This window comes from Desmodus rotundus, chromosome 5 (genome assembly GCF_022682495.2).
Source record: "Desmodus rotundus isolate HL8 chromosome 5, HLdesRot8A.1, whole genome shotgun sequence".
Classification (NCBI taxonomy): Eukaryota; Metazoa; Chordata; class Mammalia; order Chiroptera; family Phyllostomidae; genus Desmodus; species Desmodus rotundus.
In genome coordinates, this window is record NC_071391.1 from 15984020 (window position 1) to 16004798 (window position 20779).

A 20779-nucleotide genomic window follows, 5' to 3' on the forward strand; every position below is an offset into this window, starting at 1 on the left:
TTCTTAAAGCTCTAAATCAAAAATGTTTAGTAAAATAAAAATAGTCACCTAGCCCTGAAGAGTGTAGAGAGGAAGCTGAAAGTTAAGATGTCTGAACTGGGTAGTTCCAAACCTACGGGCTTTGACTGTGGCCACACACCCATCCTATTTCCTCTGCTTCCCAGAAAAGCTAGTGACACAGTTACACGAAATGCTTCCTGCAGTACAATTCCAGTGTGAAGGCTGACTGGAGTGTGGACTAAAGTAGGGCCACATGTCCAGCAGAAACATCGCACTTTGAAAACTTAGGCCCCCCCGAAAGACCTGGGCTACGATCTGCGGAGAACTGAGTTGGCAACTCTTACCCATTCTGTTGCTTCGTCATCTTCACTTCTGCAGTCTCCATAGCAAGAGCTTCTGGCCACTCCGTCCTGGGGACCTTTCTTCAGTACCCGAATCCCCTGCAGGTCCAGACGCCGCCCTTTCATCTCTAGTGGTCCCCCAAAGCCTTCCAGGGGCCACGCCTGTTGAAATTCGTCCACCAAAGCCAAGATCTCTTCTGACATTTTTGTTTCATCTGAATTCTCTATCTCATCAGAACCATTGCTTTCTTCAACCACTGTACCTGCAATTCAAGTTCCAGCATGTTATTCAAAATTACATAGTATTCTTTCAAGTACTTGAGTGACTCCAACCTTGCTTTTTGAGAAAAATTTTGGCTCTGGTTAGAGGCACTTCTCTGGCCCACTTGCATAAAAATACCATTCGGCATCTTCAAAATTCCTGTAAAAATATCATCTTCATCATGTGCCTTTTGCCAACAGCCTGGCTGAGAACAATGGCAGCAGCTCGATGGCGGGCACTCAGCGTATGTCCCTAGTGAGCACGAGGACGGCTATTTCATGTATGTGTTTTTGCAAAAAAGACCAACTTGCCCAAGATAGAAGACACAGATGGCAAAGATGAGGTTTACTTATTTAATGGGGGATTCTTCAAGCTTTATTCAAACAGCACATAAAATACCATAGCTGCAGGTCCAGGCCATATAATCTAATTGCCCTAAGTGAATAACGTTTTGTTTAATGGGAAATTATCCTATTTCCACACAAAGGCTCCCATTTTCACTAATGGCTGATATAAGAACTAGCAGTATGCTAGTAATAAAACAGTAATTTTTTTCTAAAATGTTTATCAGGATACTACTTGTTATGTTGCTCAAGTTTCTTATGCAAAGACTCCCATGGATGCTTCTCAGCACAGTGGCCTAGGGAAGAGTCTCTCCCCGGGAAAGTCGGTGCGTTTCCCTTATCGTGCGGTGCAGACTGCACCACCGTACCCATTCTCTTCTACGCTTAGGTAACTAGGACGCTTCGGGAAAAATTACTAAGTTTCTTAATGCCTTCCTTCTAAAAAAATTCTTTACTACTCACGTTATTTTGAATTAGTGGCTGAACCCTATATTGTGTTTGATGAATGTTATCTCCAACCCTGTTTGGAAGTAGAGAGGGTATAAAAACAAATAAAATGAAACGCCTGCTTTTGTAGTATGTACCCACTGGCCAACCTGAGAGCTTGTGGCTGACTGCTCCCAAAACGCTAGTCCACGTTACCCCAGTTATCCCAGTGAGCTTCAATGGGTAATTCTGGCTTGTTCGGTGATTTAGAACATGGCGTTACAAAAGCCAGGGCCAGGAACCTCATATCCGTAGTGACCCATGTGGCCACTGTGAGTGATCTTTCTTAGAAAAGGGCAGCGTTGGTCTCTGAGGAGGCTCGGGGCGAGAAGGACGCCTCACTACCCTGCCTAAAAATAACCTGAAGCTTTGAGTCCTACTCACAGAAGATGCAGTGGCACCTCTAACCCAGGTGACGCCTGACTCCCATCCCCCATTCTATTCCAGAGAGTGGGAAGGTCTGTTGTCAGTACCACCACCAATCTCTGCTATCGTTCTTTGAAAAAGCTATAGGGCTCTTCTATTCATCACAAGTGAGTACAGAATATACTATTATTTTTTTAAGGAAGTTCTTCTGAATTTTCTGAATGAATCTGCTGGTTTCTACCGATGATGATGATGATGACGATGATGACGATGAAGAAGAAGAATGAGATCTGAAACAAGTTGTAAGTAAAATAGAAGCTTGCAAAAGCTTTTTTAAAAAGAATATTCAGATAAAAATGGTTGGTCACTTGCCTCAATTATGTGGCCAGTAGTGTAAGTAGTGTAGGACTGACAAAGAGTTTTAAGTTTTCAACATCTATCTTGCTACTATGTTCTGAATGTCTAACATTTTACCTGGCACAGAGCAGGCACAGAAGGAATCAATGGGAACGCAGAAATAATGTGCTTCGTGAGGTTCCTGAGAATCTGCCGCCCCTGCCCTTCCCGTGTCCCGCTGACACCTTCAACTCTAAGGGTTTCCTTGTCCTGTGTTAAAGTTTGGTCGGCTCGGCTGAATGAACGGTAAGCAACAGAAAGGCAGGCACGTCTCGGCGGGATCAGACGCACACTGTGCCATTTACAACTTTCTCAGTAACTAACCCAGGAAAGCAGCTGGACGGGGTTTCTACAGGCATCCCGAACAGCGACTCAGAGACATTCCAGGCCTCTGACTTGTAGCAACACTGTTGTCCCTCAGTATTGCTCATGTTGTTTGAGCTTCCTCTCCTTGCCTCTCCTATGGATACCATGGGATTCCTTGTACCTCGTCCTGGAACAGGAAAGGGTTTTCTGAAAAATTCAGCCACAGTGAAGAATATGGGTTTAAGGAAAAGTGGCTTTTGGCCAAAGAGAGACTGCAAGTAACTAATTCCCCAGTGCACAGTCGGAGCTGCACATGGATACTGTTGTTTGGAAGCCTTTTTTACTATTTAGAAAGCATTTATGTTGTTCAGCTGCAATGAGTTCCCCAAGGTTATGCTTCCCTGTGCCCTCACCATTAGGTAATATGTATCATGATTAATGTTTTCTGAGAAGAAAATAATCTTGAGTTTTCATTTGCACCAACAGTGCTCTTCCTTCTTTTAGGTGGGTCCAGACAGCAAGAGAAAACAGAATTCCATGAAGATAGTCTAGAAGAGCAAATAGGTAATCTTTCCTCTGCCAACACCGGTGAAAATATGTCAGGACTCCCTCCAATCAAACAGATGTGTACTTAGAAGATACTGTACATACATGCTTGTGAGGACTTTGGCTCATAAGCAGCCTGAGTCCAGAAGCAGCAGGGTCTCATGCCTATGTCTGCAGAAGTGACATTTACTTAGTTCCCACTATGTACCAGGCACTAAATAAATGTTTCCCTAAGTTATCTCATTTAAATACTCAAAAACTCTTTGGAATTTTTTTCTTTGATTATTTTTAAATTAAGAACATAAGAAAGGCTCAGGAAGGCCAAGTAAGTTGCCCAAGATTGAATAACTGGTATGTGGGAGAGCCAGGACATGACAGTATTTCTGACTACAAAATCTACACCCTCCCTTCCACATCTAAGGTTTACTGTGGAGGAACTCTGTACTGGATAATGACAAGTTAAAGCAGTGGTTTTCAAGCGTTACTCAGACACAGAATTTCCAGCAACCCTTAGCAAAATGAGAAAGGAAACAAAGACACACATATAGTTATACACACACACACGGACACATGTCTAGATACACTTCTGCGGCTGTGAGGCTGCCAAATGTCCATTTCTGAGAAAGACTCCCTTTACTCTGAGATTGTCTTTGTACCTTTATGACATCAAAATGTTCTTTGCTTTATATAATGGTGATAACAGATTCTAGTTTTCTTTTGAAAGATTTTATTTATCTATTTTTAGAGAGAGGGGAAGAGAGGGAGACAGAGAAGGAGAGAAACATTGATATGAGAGAGAAGCATCGATTGGCTGCCTCCTGCACATGCCCTGACTGGGGACCAAACCCACAACCCAGGCATGTGCCCTGACTGGGAACTGAACCGGCAACCTTTTGCTTTGCAGGATAACGCCCAACCGAGCCACGTTGGTCAGGGCAGATTCTAGTTTTCTTTTTAAATGACCTTGCCAATTAAAAAATGAAGTTCTGCATCAAACCTCTACTTCTGACAACTACAGGCACAGGACAGTTTATGGAATCAGAAGGCCTGAGAATAATTTAAATTATGCCACCTACTGAATAATTTGGGCAAGGTACCTAAGATCACTGGATCTCAATTTTCTCATCAGATGGGCTTAGTAATAAAATCCACAAGGTTAATACATAATTCATAGTCCTGTGTAAGTTATAAGTACCACAAAAAGGTAGTGATTACCGTGATATTTTTATAGTTACTTTTATAGAGAGGGTATTAATTTGCTCCCCCACATGCCTAAATTCTGGCAGTACCTTCTTCTAAATTTCCCCACATAGTGACACGTCCAAGAGGACTGTAGCTGTCTGTACACGTCAGCATGTTTGTACCAGCAGGCTTCCTAAGATGAGGTTATCGGAGACAGGAAAAGTATCCCTTTTTAATATAGTGTGTTATAATAAAAGCCAAAGCACAGACATAAAAGAATTTTTGTATTGTATTTTTGGAGGAAATTTTTAAAAACCACATGCAGTAAAGCCCATAAGAGTCATCATCATATTGCAGATTCAATTAGCTATCTGGAAAGGATCCTCCCTGGGAGACAGTCTGCACAGTGCTGTAGGGACCTGGAAAACACCCACCCAGGTCTCGGCCAGGGCCACGACACTGCGTCCTCAGTAGGGCGATGGACAGAGCTCTGTGAGGGACGTGGGGCTAAAGAATGATGCGAGCGCTACGTTACAGTCTGTCTGCCCCAATGACACATTCAGAGACCCGGGACACAACGAGCAAGACTTTGCTTGGGTTTTATTCTGAGTTACGCAAAGAACAAAGCCTCTAATTTGATAGTCATGTGTATTCTGGTCACTAGGGAGTTGTACTGCATTGGAATAGGGGCAGTTTCTATAAACTGAATAAACAACCCCTAACATTACAGTTGCATTTGTATTCATTGTGAATTTATCAAGCAACCTCACGATGTCCATTCGGTACTGTGGGTGCCTGATGCCAGAAGGAGACAGGAGTCTGCCCGATACCAGAGAGGAGCAGCTTCCTCGTGAAGGAACAAATTGGTTATCTGGTTTAAGATCCAATCTCCTTTGAGCTGGTAAATGGGAATCAGTTTCCTTAAAAGCCTAATAGTTTCTGGTAGAACTGATAAACTAATTTTCTAAACCTGCAAAGGTGAAAGTCACAACTTCTCCTTTGAGGTCTAGCTTGACTCTCTTAGACATCATTTTTATATACAATTCCACTTAGAAAGAAGCAAGATTTTGTAATTGCTAAATATTGGGTTGGCCAAAAAGTCTGCATGGTTTTTTCTGTAAAATAAAAGACATATATTTCATTTTCACCGATACCTTTACTGATTTGGATAGTTTGAGTATGTTGGCAATCTCCCACGTGGTATAACACTGATTGTTCTCAACGTCTAGATTTGATTGCTATCAACTTCAAGTGGTCTACCCGACCGTGGAGCATGGTCCAGCAAGAAATCTCCAGCACGAGAACTTCACAAACCACTTTTGACACGATCGATCAGTCATAAGGACCTTCTCCATACACTGCACAAATCTTTTTTTGTATCTCAGTTGTTTTTTATTTTTCTTGAAATAATAAAGCGTAATATGCTGAAAATGTTGCATATTTTCTTCCATTTTAACATTAAAATGGCTTCACAAAAACTCACTGATTTTAATTTTTTTTAATGCACGCTGATATGACAGCTGTCACAACACAATCTAACAAAGTTGTTTTGAATAAAGTTAAAGACAACTAACGCTACTAGAACTATCTTACGGAAAACACCAAATGAACTTTTTGGCCAACCCAATAGGTTAATCCAACCTACATATAGGAAGGCAAAGGCCACACTTTATTACTTTAAAAAATACTTACTGTACACAGGAATATAGTAATATAAGATGTGGTACATAAGAAGCTCACAGTCTGATGGGAGACAAGACATACAAGTGACTAACACTGTGTGACTTGGCCTGGGTAGAAAGTGCAAACATACGGCAAATGCAACAACCAAATGCTTGGAGTCCTTTGTGAATGTTTCACAGAGGAGGTGACATTTGAGCTGCATCTTGGAGCAGCACGGGAGTTGTCCAGGTAAAGGAGAGAGTACGCGAAGGCCACTCCCAGCCTGTGCAAAGACACGGAAGTTTGGAGCAGCACCGCACGTGAGGGGAATGCTCAGAGGCTGCACTCTCTGTCACACAGAGCACTAGCGGGCAGTTCAGTTCAAGACGAAATTGAGGGGTAAAATGTCATGTACCCCATTTTAAGACATTCGGACTCTCCCTATAAACAACAGAGAGCTGTTGAAACATGTAAATGTAGGCGACTTACCTGATCAGATCTGATTTTAGAAACAACTCTTTGGATACACAAGAAACCGGTGTATCTGCTTCTGCTTCAGCTTTTCAGCTTTTGTACCATTACATGTATCATCGCTCTCTTACTCTCATTCCCTCCCTCCCTCCCTCTCTCCTCACTCAGGCTGAAGGAAAAGGCCAGACAGTAAGGAACCTACTTATGAGGCCCCTGCAGTAGCCCAGGCAGAAACGAAGACCGTCTGAATGTAGGCAGGGGAGAAGGACAGATGAAGGTAAGATGCAACCAGTCTTAGGAAGCGACTGGATGTAGTGGTGCCTGGGTGAGCTGCGATGCCATTAACAGAAGAGGAATAGAGACCTTAGAAGCAGTTCAGGAAATGGGGTGAAAGTGAGGACAAGTTCAAGTTTGGATATATTAAGTCTGAAGCGCATGTGGCACATCCTGATAAAGAGAGCACTAAAAAAGGGGAAGTGAGATCTGGAGTTGTGGAAAAAATCTTAGCTGAAAAGAGAGAGTTGGAGTCACTGGTATACTCAAAGGCACGTGAAACACCGAGAGATAACACACAGAGGGATAAGAAAAAGAAGACCAAGGTTAAATAAAATACTGGGTAACTCAACAAATCAGGGGCAAAGTAACGAAGTGAAGGAAACTGAAAAAGATGTTCTGAAGACAGGAAGACAGCCAAGAGCAAGTGACAGAGGAGAATTTTAAGGAGTTGTGCATAGTTCCAAATGCAGTAAATTTTGGTTAAGTAGGATGAGTATTAAAATCAAGTCATTCATTTTGGCAGTTATGGAACTGACTCAAAATGTGGTCATACAAATGCAATTGGGGGGGCTGGTAGGTAAGCCCACTATTCCAAATCTTTAAATTTTACTGGGTTAGCATAAATACAACTTATCTTGCTTTGTTTTCAAGGACTTACTCAATAGACTAATAATACTAAAAAGAGTAGTACATAACCAGATCAAGTTTGTTCTAGCAAAAGACAGGGAGGCAGAGAAAAAAGAAAGGAGGATGAAGAGCACTTCCACCGTACAGCTCATCTTCTGCCTCACCATTTGAGGGCCCCCCTCATGAAACGACCACGGAATAAATGAGTAGCTGCTAAAAGAAGGAAACAGACTCTTGAGTAGAGAATAACCTAAGCTTAAATCTGAGAGTTGATTTTACCCCAGACGCACAGCTCAGGTCAAATCAACTTACTTTCCAGTCTAAGGACAGCTGAGTCCCCCCCTGAATTCTCAACAGAGAGTACAGGGTCCTCCTCTGTTCCTGTCTCAGAGGGCTCTTCTTCAGCAGCATCCAGTGACTGTGAGTTGTCAAAATATTTCTGTTTGTCATGGCTGTTGTCCAGGGTTTTCTCATGACAATCACCTCAATGACAAGAGACACAATACAGCACATTAGAAACATCTCTCTTCTGCAGCCCCACGGCTCAAGGTCCCCAAGCATCAGGAAGAGCAAAAAGGCAACAGTGTAGGTTTTTTTCCAGCAGAACATACAAAATCAGTGAGTGGGAGAGCCCAAAGGCAGATCATTACTGTGACTCAAGTTTAGCACTGAAGTCCAAGTTTTACCTGCCAGGCTATTATAAGAAGCAAGTATTTGGGGGGACAAACTGGAACAAAGATCATGTCCTAAGATCTCATTCCATTCATAATGAATGTGAAACAGTTCTTTGAAAGTCAAAAACACCATTAAAAAGTTTGCCTTCTACCTAAATCAATCTGGAGATAGATGAATTATAGCAGAGAAACGTAGCATTTTTTCATCCTAACTTAAAATGAAACATGTATCAAATGATAAAGGGTTATAAATGAAAAATCAAGGATTTAAAAGGGGACAGTGGTAGCAGAGAATCCATGTTTAAGACTGCAGTATCACAAAGAAAACCTTTTCTTTTGGAAAACAAGTTCTGGTCATGGACATAAATATTTGCCTAAGCACAAAATGCTGTATCTTGAATGTAATCATAGCTCTCTTTGATACTTTCTGGTATGTATAGGTGAGCCTGACCTCTTACAATTTTGCCAGAGTCGAGGAGCTTTGGTCCTATTAGGGACTGTGTTAACGTGGACGAAAAGCTACTATCCAGCCCCGCCCGATGGTCATTCTCTGCGTAGGGGTTGAGGCTGATGCGGCAGTGATCTGACTAGCTGAACAGGGCTTCTCTTCCTTGCTTATATCCCATGAGTACGCTGGCTGTGGATACATGTTCAGGGGAAGCCTACAACCTTCCCAATACAGGATGCTTCTTTGGGTGAGAGTGTGTAAGTAACTTCCCTTCTTTACCAGAACATTTAAAAATGCTCTAAAAGTTTACTATTAGAGAATGCTGTCTCAAAGAGATGTATGTTCCCAGTCAAGCTCTCTCTGCCGCTGTGGAAGTACAAGAAGTCTCTTTCTGGACTTGATGACTCCCTACAATTCCACAATTTAGGAAAGCACTTCTCAAGCCATTTCCCTTACTGTGCCTAGTGGACTCCAACCCTTGCCCAATTCACTGAGTTCAGAGAAATGGGACGACGGGCATGCGAAGTCACCTTCCATTTTCCAATTCTAAACTCTCACATGTCAGTGGTAGTTCTGTTTTATCACATATCTGAGGCCATCATATTCAACAAGGCTACGCTGAAACAGGATTCTGTCTGATGAGAGCTTTACCTCTCAAGAAACTTGGAAGCAACTTGGGGAGACGGTAAATACAAAGTAAGAAACAATAACGAGATAGAATTCTGTGCCAAATAGGACCTTCAGAGAATAAGCTTTCAGCAGGCAGATCTTGAATTCTGAAGAGGTAGGACTTAAAAAAGGGAAACCTAAGAAAGGAAGCCAATATTTTTGAGTCTGTTGCCTTCTTCTTCAACTTACTCCTCAAAAACACATAAAATATTTTCATTTTACAGATAAGGAAACTGATTCTCAGTGAAATTAAGTAACTTATTAGTAAGTGGCTGAGCGGGGATCTGAATTAGTTCTATCTTATTGCAAAGCCTTTTGGGTTTCCTCTAGTCAACATTACTGCTGTAGCAGAAAAAGTGAAGGCAGCAATCCAGGCAGGGAGGAACAATGTGTTCAGCAAAGCAGAAGAACAGGAATTCTCATTTGTGTTTGGTAGACAATGAGAAGGAAGGCGTGTGTGTGTTTACATGTGCCCCAAGAGGACTAACAGAAAAGAAGCCCCAACCAATAGTAGTCGCTTTCTTTCTCCAGATTCTCCTGTGAGAAGACAGAGGTTGCTAATTTGCTTCCGCTTCTGTTTTTGCCCCCTAGTATGTGCAGGTAAGTATGGGGAAACTAAACACAAGCGTATTAAAATAAGCAGAGCAATGACACGAACTCTCACACCCAGCTGCATAAAGTCTACTATGAAGAACGCCGTACTTCTCAGAGACAACTCTTGAGATACAGATAAGCGTGACTGCTGAAAGCAGAGAGGAAACAATGACAATGATGCTGAGAATTTTAAAATGTATGTTATTCCCAGTGCCTATCCTCTGCTTTCAGCTTTGGTGGTTTTGCTTCTAAAGCATTTTCACCATTAACACAGGTAGAATAAAACTTAATGTCACAAAAGCAAAGGTCAAATCTTTTAACACTGGAACCCAGTGAAATCCTAGCTGTTTTCTGCAGTTGACTTCGTCTTTCAACTTTTGTGTCTCTTTTTTTCTCTCCCACCCTCTTCCCATTACAAAACTTTAATTGGTTTCTTCTTTTTAAATATCTGCAGCATTTTAAAATGCTTTATAAGTAATTTGTAAGATATGATGGGCTTAAGTTCCCAAAGCTAAATAATCCTCTTGCACAATGCTCAAAACCCGGATACCCTTCTTGAGACAAACCTTGTGCATTCTAAGAATGTCTTGCCCTCCAACTGAGGAAATTTGGGCGAAATCTCTGATAGAGAGGGCAGAGTGGGGAATCAGGGAGAACCGGGGCAGTACAAAGAATAAGTTTATGTTCAGACACTTCTTGGGGGTAGGCAGGATCAAAATGAACAAGTGAAAACTATATGCCTTAAGAATAGAACTGTTAATGCTTTTCTTAGGATGATAGTTAAAAAAGACTGCTTTGGCATTCTGATATGATTACATAATTACCTCAACTAATAATAAAAGCCAAATTGCCTAATTTTAAATTACTCCTTCCAGTTGTCTGAGGAAGAACGGAAGCATTTCAGAAAGAAAGTTTCCATTCTTTGGACTACAGTACAGGTCTATTCCAGCTCAAAGGGGAACTTAAAAAGCTGCTTACATGGAAAAATATTACTTGTCTTTCCGCAGAGGTGGAGATGATATTCGTGTGAAAGAAACACAAGAAAATGTTGGCGAAGTAAAAGTGGAAAGACACCTATCTATACAGTAACATGTCATCTTCCATGCGTATTTCTTGCTGATGCAAAAATGAGGAGATTCTATAGCTAGACTGATCCTAAGAGGTATGATTTTTTTTTAGGGGTTTAAATGAAATACTTTAGATAACAAGGTCCCAGGTGAAAAGGGGAACACGTTTTCTGTGCTTAATGCTTTATACTTGGTTGTAAAGCATTTAGCACCTAATTCAAATCCTGGTGGTTTGGTTTTTCTTAGAAGTAAGAGACTCCAAGACAATACCAACTAAGAACTCTCCAAGGGGGCATTTCTGATTCTGGAACTGCTATGAGATCTTAGACATATCAACATCCTTTTCTGTGGTTAGAATATACATGCATAAATTCAGTTATTAATATTAACTTATCCTAAAAGGATGTTCTGGAAAACAACTAAATATTTAATACACTTGTCAAAGCATAAGTCTTTTAGAGATAAAAGCACAATTTATTCTGTGGCTACAGGTTTTCAGAGTAAACTAACTTCTCAGAAACTCCTATCATTTCTAAGGTTAAAGAAATCTCCTGTCTTCTCATATTAATTCTGTTTACAAAGGTTCAAGATTTATTTTCTAACTAGAGTTGGATAAGCATACTTACCTTCTGAATCTCAAGTTAGTAAGAGATTCCTGGTTGGGTAATTTAGGATCCTTTAGGACAGTTATACTAAAGAAATGCCACAAATAAAAAGAAAGGCATCAGAAATTGGAAGCGCCGAGTGACGAGAGCGCCGAGTGAAGCCAACAACAGGGTCATGGAGCACTGAGCACAGTGCGTAGGAGCACACGCTGGAAGCAGGCGAGTCAGTTCAAATCCTGTTTCTATGTTCTAGCTGTGCAGAGCAGGGCGAATTCTTTTTAACCTCTTTGTGTACCAGCGTCCTCATCTGAACACTGAGTGTACTAGCAGTATCCATTTCATTGGGTTATTGAGATTAAATCAGACCACTGCCTGGCACATGGCAAGCTGCTATTATTATTTATTGTCTCCCTGAAAACAAAGTAATGAGAAGTTATCCCAACATAGTCTCTATTCACAAAGGCCTTTTAGATAATAGCCCACTCAGAATCTTGAGTACAAGCAACTAGCTCTTAGAAGTTATCAAGGTATTCGCCTAATTTCAGCTTCCAGTGTGTGTGCGTGTAGAAGATGCTGGAGGCAATACAGAGTTCATTTCTGCCAGTCTCTCAGAAGTAAACTGCAATTATTTCTGATTATACCGTTTAGCATATCTAAATTCTAGATTAGTTAGTACTTTTAGAAATTAGCCTCACAGTCCACTATGTGCTCTTTGAAGGACATTTTGGCAGATGGCGTGAAATCACTGTCTTACAATATAAAAAAAAACTACAGATACCATATTCAGTGAAATCAACCTTACCTCTGCTACTCAGCAGTTCCCATTAGGCTGCTACTGTTTGTTCCTGTCTTCCGCCAAACCTTACCCCCCCTACCATACTTTCCCCCAAAACAGAACAAATAAGTATGATACTCCTGTGCTTCCCATTACACAATGAATTTCTAAGATGTAAATAATAATTGAACTGACTTGTAATGAGAACTAGAATTCAAATGTTGAAGGCAAAGTAACAAATGCTAAAACAATGAATATTATAAAAATATTCCGACTGTCCCTGTCTAATAGGATTATTTGTGGATTATACTCTAAAGTCTCCTTTTTTCTGCCTGCAGGCAAAGTTACTTTATGGGAGGCAATCTGGTACATTCAATGAAACATAAGGTAGCTGGGTGAGAAACACAGATAACACTGCCCTCTAAACAGACACGAGCGACGCTTCACAGTACATCCTTCTCCTTACCTTTCCGCTCAACCGCACTCAAGCTATGCAGCTCTAAAACTACTGTTTTTATACAGCTAACTCAGAAACACACTGCGTCTGTTTCATTTTATTATAATTTTAGCGACCTCATAATTTCATATCCATTTCTCTAGTAAGATAATCTGTCTTTTAGAAAAGGTAGTAAAAGAAATCATGAAGTGAACAAAAGTATATCTTTTAATTGCTCACCACTGCTCACCAAATTACTTTAAAATGTTACCAGGAAACTCTAACTGTGGGTGGCACATGGGGGCTTGGTACCACATGGAGTAACAGGAGGAAAGAAACTTTCCTGGGGGCAAAAGGAAAATGATTTCCATCTCTAGAGGTGGTGACAGAGTCCTGTATACCTCCTTCCAAGAGGAACATTCCATGGAATGAATTTAAAATCTGCCTCAACTGCAGCCTGACCATCTGAACTGGGGCAAATCAACTTACACCTCTGTGTCTAGGTTGTTTATCTGAAGTTTTGAAATGGACAGGTAAACTACTGTCCCACAAGAGGCTTCTTGGGCGACAATATTAATGAGACCACTGAGAACATAGGCCTACGGAACTCCTTGCATCTGGGTGAGACCTAGGTTGCTGAGGACTGTGTCCGAGACAAATGCGGTTGTCCCACCTCCTCTGCCCTACACTGTCCGTACTTAGGAAAGATGAGAGGTAATGGCTCCTCAGACTTGTTCTCATTCAGCAATTACTGCTGAAGGAAATTCTTTGCAGTTTTTAAAGAAATGGTTGTGCATTAACTGACCTTAAAAGTGCAATGTCGGGTAGGAAACAGACCATATTAAAGACTTGAAATCAGCAACCTCAGGATTACATAGGCATTTCCTCATAGTGAGGTGAATGAGTCAGAATCAAGTTTAAAAAAGAAACGAAGATAGAAAAGTATGATCTCAGATACAAGTAAGTGTATATATTTCCCTTCTACTGCATATTCTGGAGTCGAAATCTTCCCTGGGACACTCGGTTCACACATGGCAGGGAAACCTGCTTTGCCTAAGAATTCAGGGCTGCATCTGTCTTGGTTTCTGCAGACCGGGATTTCCTCCTCCTTTAAGAGGAGAACGAGGAGAACTGGCTGTAAATCTGACCTCTCTGTCATGCCATGTGGCCCTAAGTGACTAAGGCAAAGTCAGCGTCAGGTGAGACACAGACACCATGAAACATGGGGTGTGGAAGAAACAACCCCAGTGATGGAATCTAAGCTCTTGGGAGCTACACATCTTCCTCTAGAAACACAAACGGTTGGACTAGATGCCTAAACAAGGGAATTTAAACACTCGCTGGAAGTTTACTATGAAAGATGTGCCCATGCAAAAAAAAGTTAACTACCACAGCTATTATTATTACTAAATTTAAATCTCTGGCTTACTTCATCCTAGGGAAATTTATCTCAAGCAAGAATGCTGGGGAAACAAATCCAAAAGCTTTTCTCAGACTCACTGATGCACCATAAAGGTTTTTATGAGTATCAACAAGGGCCTTTATTTGCAACTGTTATTAAAAACTGTGTGGACAGAAGGTGGAAGATTACAAGCTATCTATTATAGGTGTCAGTGTCTAGTGGAGAAGTGAGACAAAGAAATTCCTTATCTCTTCTGTCTCCTACGGTATTGCAGCTATAGACCTTAACAGTTCTGCATTTGTATATGTATGTTGAGTGGTGGTTCGGTAAAAGCATTCTGGGTAAATAGTGGGTAGATAAAATTAATTACTCTTTATTACTAGGTATTTTCAGTAGTTCAAACTTGAAATATCATCAGCTATATGCCACTTACTTAATCCTACATGCTAGATTTTGGGGCCAGGGTATGAAGATGAAAAAAAGGATCAGCCCCGTTCACAAGGAGCTAGAGAATTCTTGTATACAGGAGATTTGTCTCGTGTACATGAGTAACTATAATAGCAAGTCACAGGAGCTGAAGGAGAGGCACAGGTGGGTAGACTGATTGGTTACACATTACTTGTAATTAAGCGATCAGGAACGGCACATGGCAGAAGTGGGCACTGAAAAATGGGTAAGATTAGGAATTTTATGGAGAGGGAAGCGGGTAAAATTATGGGGAACTGCTGCAGAAAACATAAGCAAACACATGGGACCAGGAAAGCAGGATGTATGTAGTAAAGAAAATAGGCTGTTCACAATAGCATTATTAAAAATCACAGTTTGGTACAATTTCCATTGACTTTGCAAAAGGTAGAATGATATTATAGTTCTTACATGGTAAGTGAGCTTAAATTCACCACATCGATTTGAGTCAACCACACACTCTTGCAGAGAATCAGCTTCACTCAATTCTTAATACTTGGTTGTAAGATGTACCTCTAGTTCAGGACTTTGAAACTAGTTTTAATTCTTACAAAAATAAATGGCGGTAAGCTACCTAGTAACATATATAATGCTATAAAAACTGAGTCTTTAAGACTGCGTGTTTTTTTTTTAAAGCAGGTATCTTCACTAATTCTTAATGAAGAGGGCGATAAAGCAAAGTCCTTAACTGCAAGTAGCACATGCTGGACAGTCCACAGGAGGGCAGCAAAAGGCAGGACTTCGCTTCCTTCAAAATTTGAACACCATGAAAACTGCTCTAAGTTACAATCTATAAATCTATAGAAATTTAGGTTGAAGAACACAGACTAAACAAGTTATAAAAGGGAATAAGATTTACGTAAATAGATGTTTTAAAAATACAAACATTGGGAAGACAACACAGGTTAATTCTCCCGTACACTGAACAGATATTCTAGCTCATGTAAATAGTTTGGAAATTCTCCCATTTTTTCCTCCAGTGGAGATACCTTTCAAATTGATATTATAGAGAAACTTGCATAAAATTCTAAGCATACCTAGATATTAAATTCTAACTTCTGTATAACATTTATTTGTAATTTCTAAAGTTCTGGGCCAACAATTTTAGTGGGCGTGCAACTCAGTGAATTAAGACCAGGGTGAGAAATGCTGGGTTTGATGTTTAATTACATTAGGTAAATATCAGTACCACTGTTAATGGCATACCTGTAAACATCTCATGAAAAGGAAGTCTAATAAATGTAACCTGCCATTGATCTTATGTTTTCTATTATAATAAAAATAATACTGAGTGAAGAATACTAAAAATAAAGTGAAATTATGCATATCAAAGACATAATAGAACAATGTAGACTATGAGATGTACCTTTTTAATCTGCAGGTTAGTGAAGTTGAAGGATGAGAGTACTTAGAAAATATTTTAGAGTAATAAACACTTGGAAAAATCCACTGTCATGAATGTTACAGATTCAATATTTTATTATTTTGCAATATCTATTATTAAAAATTATCCAATTTGGTCATTAGAGAAGATACTAATTATTACCTCATGAAGTTTCATTCTCTGTGACTTCATTTTTTCTAGTTAAAAAAGGTCTTTTTAAAAATGTTGAGCATTTCAGAGACCTTACTTAGATTTAAAAACATTGTAAGTTCATTAAACAGATTCCATTTACTTTAAAAAGGGCCAGATGTGTTGTTACTGAAGCATGAGTTTGTTAAAGCAACTCATTCAGGCGTATTTAGGTTAACTCAAGTTGTAAAATAACAAACCAGTAAATGTAGAAAAACAGTGTATATGGAGTCTGTCCAGAAAAAAGTCCAGCCATTCTTAATATAACAAGAACAGATTGCATGACACAGATGTAACCTGGCAGTCAAGGAGAGTGGACTAAAATGCGCATGTGTGGACAATGATGACTTCACTGTACTAGTCAATAGGGGCAGTAGACGCCATTGGGTGAGCACGTGTCCTGTGAGGCTGTCACATTCAACAACTGAGCAAGTGGAGCAACAAATCTGCACCAAATTTTGCATGAAGCTTGAACATTCCTCTACGGAAGCTATTCCGATGATTCAGAAGGCTTTCGGGAACGATGCAATGAGCGCTTCAAAGATGGCTGACAATCTGTTGAAAGCAACCCACGTTCTGGAAGGCCTGCAGCAAGCAAAACACCTGAGAATGTTGAACATGTATGGGCTGCAATCAACAAAGATGGGCAAGTGACACTGTGAGAACCAGAAGCTGACGTGGGGATTCCAAAAACTAACGTGTCTGAGATCTTGACACGCAGGACCTTAGCATGAAACGTGTCATGGCAAAATTCATACTGCAGCTCCTGCTACCAGAGCAGAAGGAACATCGTGCTGCACTTGCTAATGACTGGATTCAAACCACTACCAATGAACCAGATTTCCTCAAGAAGGTCATAACCAGAGATGACTCATTGGTCCATGGCTATGCGTATGTTCCTGCAACGAAGGCCCAGCTGTCCCAATAGAAGTCGCCTGGTTCTCCGCACCTGAAAGCGTGGCAAAGTTGCAGCAAGATCGAGGCCACGTTAAGTGTGTTTTTCCATTGGGAAGGTGCTGTCCATTATGAGCATGCCCCTCCAGGCCAAACAATTAATAAGGAGTTCTACCTCAATGTTCTTTGTTGGTTGAGAGATGCAGTATGATGAAAATGGCCACAGCTATGGGTAACTGGTGACTGGCAGCTTCATCACAACAATGGGTCTGCACATGCCTCATGTCTTGTTCAGAGTTTTTTGGCGAAACATGAAGTCATCCAGGTGACTCAGTCCCCCTACAGCCCAGATTTGGTGCCCTGTGACTTCTGGGTTCTCCCAAAACTAAAATCACCTCTAAAAGGGAAGAGATTTCAGACCGTTGATGACATTCAGGAAAATATGATGAGGCAGGTGATGGCAAGTGGGAGAACTGTGTGAGGTCCCAAGGTTCCTACTTTGATGGTAGGTCCCAAGACTGATGTGTCATGGTCCTATGTACATGTATGTTTCTTGTATCTTGTTCAATAAATGTCTGTATTTTTCACATTACATGGCTGGATACTTTCTGGACAGACCTCATATTTCAAAACTGGTGAAATAAAATATTTAATCAAAACCATAAGCACTACTTCTCTTTTGTAGTCAACTTGACAGTGGGCAATTAAAAAAATCAATCTATTAACTTTTCCTTCCCAGTCCTTGAAATGGTAGTGGCAATATAAAACTTCCTACAAAAGAGAAGGCTTTGGCTCTGGCTGGTGTGGCTCAGTGGACTGAGTGCTGGCCTGCAAGCCAAGGGGTCATCGGTCTGATTCCCAGTTAGGGCGCATGCCTGGGTTGCGGGCTGGGTCCCCAGTGGGTGGTGCATGTGAAAGGCAACCACACACTGATGTTTCTCTCACTCTCTTTCTCCCTCCCTTGCCCTCTCTCTAAAAATAAATAAATAAAATCTTTTTAAAAATTTAAAAAAAGAGAAGGCTTTATTAAATGGTAATCAAGAGAGAGAGATGATAAGCAGTTGCTATAAGACTTATGTACCTAACAAATGGCAGCCAATAAAATGATTCCTAGATTAATAAAAGTGTGGAAAAACTTTGAGCTAAGTAATTCAGTACTAATTGACACATTTTAGCTATACAGTCTTTACAAGTAGAAAAATTTTATGAGCATAGCGATTATTTATTTTTAAGCTGAATTAATCAGTATTCAAAGGTAATAGAATACATTACCTGTGCAGATATTCCAAGAAACATAAACTGAAAATTTATGTGAAAAATTCCAATTATATATGAAAAGCAATAAAATACTTGATGTTAACATACTGACTATAATTTTACCATTAAGTTCATATTACCCAAGCATTATATTACATATAGTTACTAGTATGAATCTTTAAAGAAAATAATTTGTGGGAGATTAACAACAGTGGCCAGAAAAATTATTTTAAAAAGGGTTTCCCAAGAGTACTTAAGTATTTTTGATCTTGAAAAGCTTATCTAAAAAGTCTTAATATGGTAGATTTTCAAAAAAGGGCGGATAAAGACAGTTTAAATCCTTGTGTAACTGATATCAATATGAATTCCTTGATTATTATATGGAGAAGGAATCGTGAGTCTTGTCCATCCTCTTGAAACCTTATACTGTCACAAGAAAAACTTCAGACCATAATACGTCAGACAAGAAAAATAACTTGTGAAGCTTCTTTCAATATTGCAAAACAAAAAAGCAAAAGCAGACAGATCATCTAAAGGTATAGAAATGTTAATCATTATCCAGAGACTTTTGTTCATTTTGTTTATTGAGCAGTTGCAATTGCTTAGGTTTTCAAATGTAAGTTCATGGTTTTTATAGTTTATTTCTTTCAAGTTTCAGCTTTCAAAGCTGGAACTCAGCAAAGCAACTGTGAATGAACAGGATTACTATGGAAACAAGTACAAAAAACACTGTCAGAGAAAAATTCAATACTGAAATTAATCCAGTACCATCAATGAGTTTTTAAACATAGAAAATGCTACAACACTCTTTATTTAGGGGCTAACAGATGTTAGATTCTTTTCTAAACTCGTTCATTACAATGTGAAAAAGGGCTACATTTTAAAAATTATTAATTAATGAGTTCTTTCTAAAAGAACTAAAAAAGTATTCCCACTTCCCAATTATTTTCTTTTAATATTATTGTATTGGATCCAATAATATTCTTTGGATAATCTGGACTATCAGACACTACAGCTCCAAGGCAGGTCTGTTTCAAGTTAGTAGTACCTTGGGCTAGTTGAGGTTATATTCTGGGAAAAAATTTCAGGACAAATGAATTTCCTATCTTGACATGAGTAACATAAAATAGGAATCAATTTCAAGAAACAAATACTGATGGCATTTTTATACACCAACAATGAACTATGAGAAAGAGAAACTACGAAAAAAAATCCCATTTACTATAACAACAAAAAAATAAAGTACCTTGGAATAAATTTAACCAAGGAGGTAAAAGACCTGTATTTGGAAAACTTAAACACTTAAAGAAGTTGAAGGAAGATACAAATAAATGGAAGTATATACCCTGTTAATGGGCTGGAAGAATTAACATCATTAAAATATCCATACTACCCAAAGAAATCTATAGGTTCATCACAATTCCTATTAAAATACCAGTGGCATATTTCACAGATCTAGAACAAATACTTCAAAAATTTATAAGGAACCAAAAAAGACCCCGAATAGCCTCGGCAATCTTGAGAAAGAAGAGCAAAGTTGGGTGATCACAATACCTGATATCAAACTATACTACAAGGCTACTGCAATCAAAACAGTCTTGTACTGGCATAAGAGCAGGCACATAGATCAATGGAACAGAATAGAGGGCCCAGAAATAAATCCATGTCTCTATAGTCAATTAATATCTGACAAAGGGGGCACGAGCATACAATGGAGTAGAGACAGCCTCTTCAATAAATAGTGTTGGGAGAACTGGACTGATACATGCAAAATAAAAAAGAAACAAGACCACTAACTCACACCACACACCAGAATAAACCCAAAATGGGTAAAAGACTTAAATTTAAGTCATGATACCATAAAAGTCCTACTGGAAAACTTAGGCAGTAAAATTACAGATATCCCATGTAGTAATATTTTTGCCAATACATCTCCTAGAGCAAGGGAAATAAAGGGAAAAAAATAAACAAATGGGACTTCATCAAAGTAAGCTTCTGCACAGCTATAGAAACCATCATCAAAATAACAAGAGAACTGACTGTATGGGAGAACATATTTGTCAATGATACAAAAGACAAGTGTTTAATCTCCAAAATATATAAAGAACTCATTTGCCTCAACACTAGGAACATAGACAAGCCAATTAAAAAATGGGCAAAGGACCTGAATAGACACTTCTCAAAAGAGAACATACAAATGGCCCATAGACATATGAAAAGATGCTCAACATCACTGGTCATTAGAGAGATGCAAATTAAAACCACAATGAGATATCACTACATACCAGTCAGAATGGCCATCATTAACGAATCAACAAACAAGCACTGGTGAGGATGCAGAGAAAAGGGAACCCTAGTACACTGTTGGTGGGAATGCAAACTGGTGCAGGCACTGTGGAAAACAGTATGCAATTTCCTTAAAAAACTAAAAATGGATCTGCCTTTTGACCCAGTGATTCCACTGCTGGAAATACACCCTAAGAATCTAGAAACAGTAATTCAAAAGACGCTGCGCCCCCATGTCCATAGCAACACTACTGACAATGGCCAAGTGCTGGAAATAGATCGAAAAACCGCGGTAAATGTACACAATGGAATACTACACAGCAGAAAGAAAGAGGAAGGAATTCCTACCTTTTGCGACAGCATGGATGG

At 39.7% G+C, this 20779-nt stretch overlaps 1 protein-coding gene across 2 annotated transcripts in view; it reads right to left on the reverse strand.

The window, feature by feature from the left end:
* TTC17 (tetratricopeptide repeat domain 17) overlaps positions 1-20779 on the reverse strand; it is a 90524-nt gene that overhangs the window by 25873 nt on the left and 43872 nt on the right. For both annotated transcript variants that reach the window (XM_024559062.3, XM_053923926.1), the window contains exons 17-18: positions 7578-7748; positions 345-604 (exon numbers count right to left, since the gene is read on the reverse strand). In XM_024559062.3, coding sequence (XP_024414830.2) covers positions 345-604; positions 7578-7748 — 431 coding nt within the window. The remainder of the gene's footprint in view (positions 1-344; positions 605-7577; positions 7749-20779) is intronic.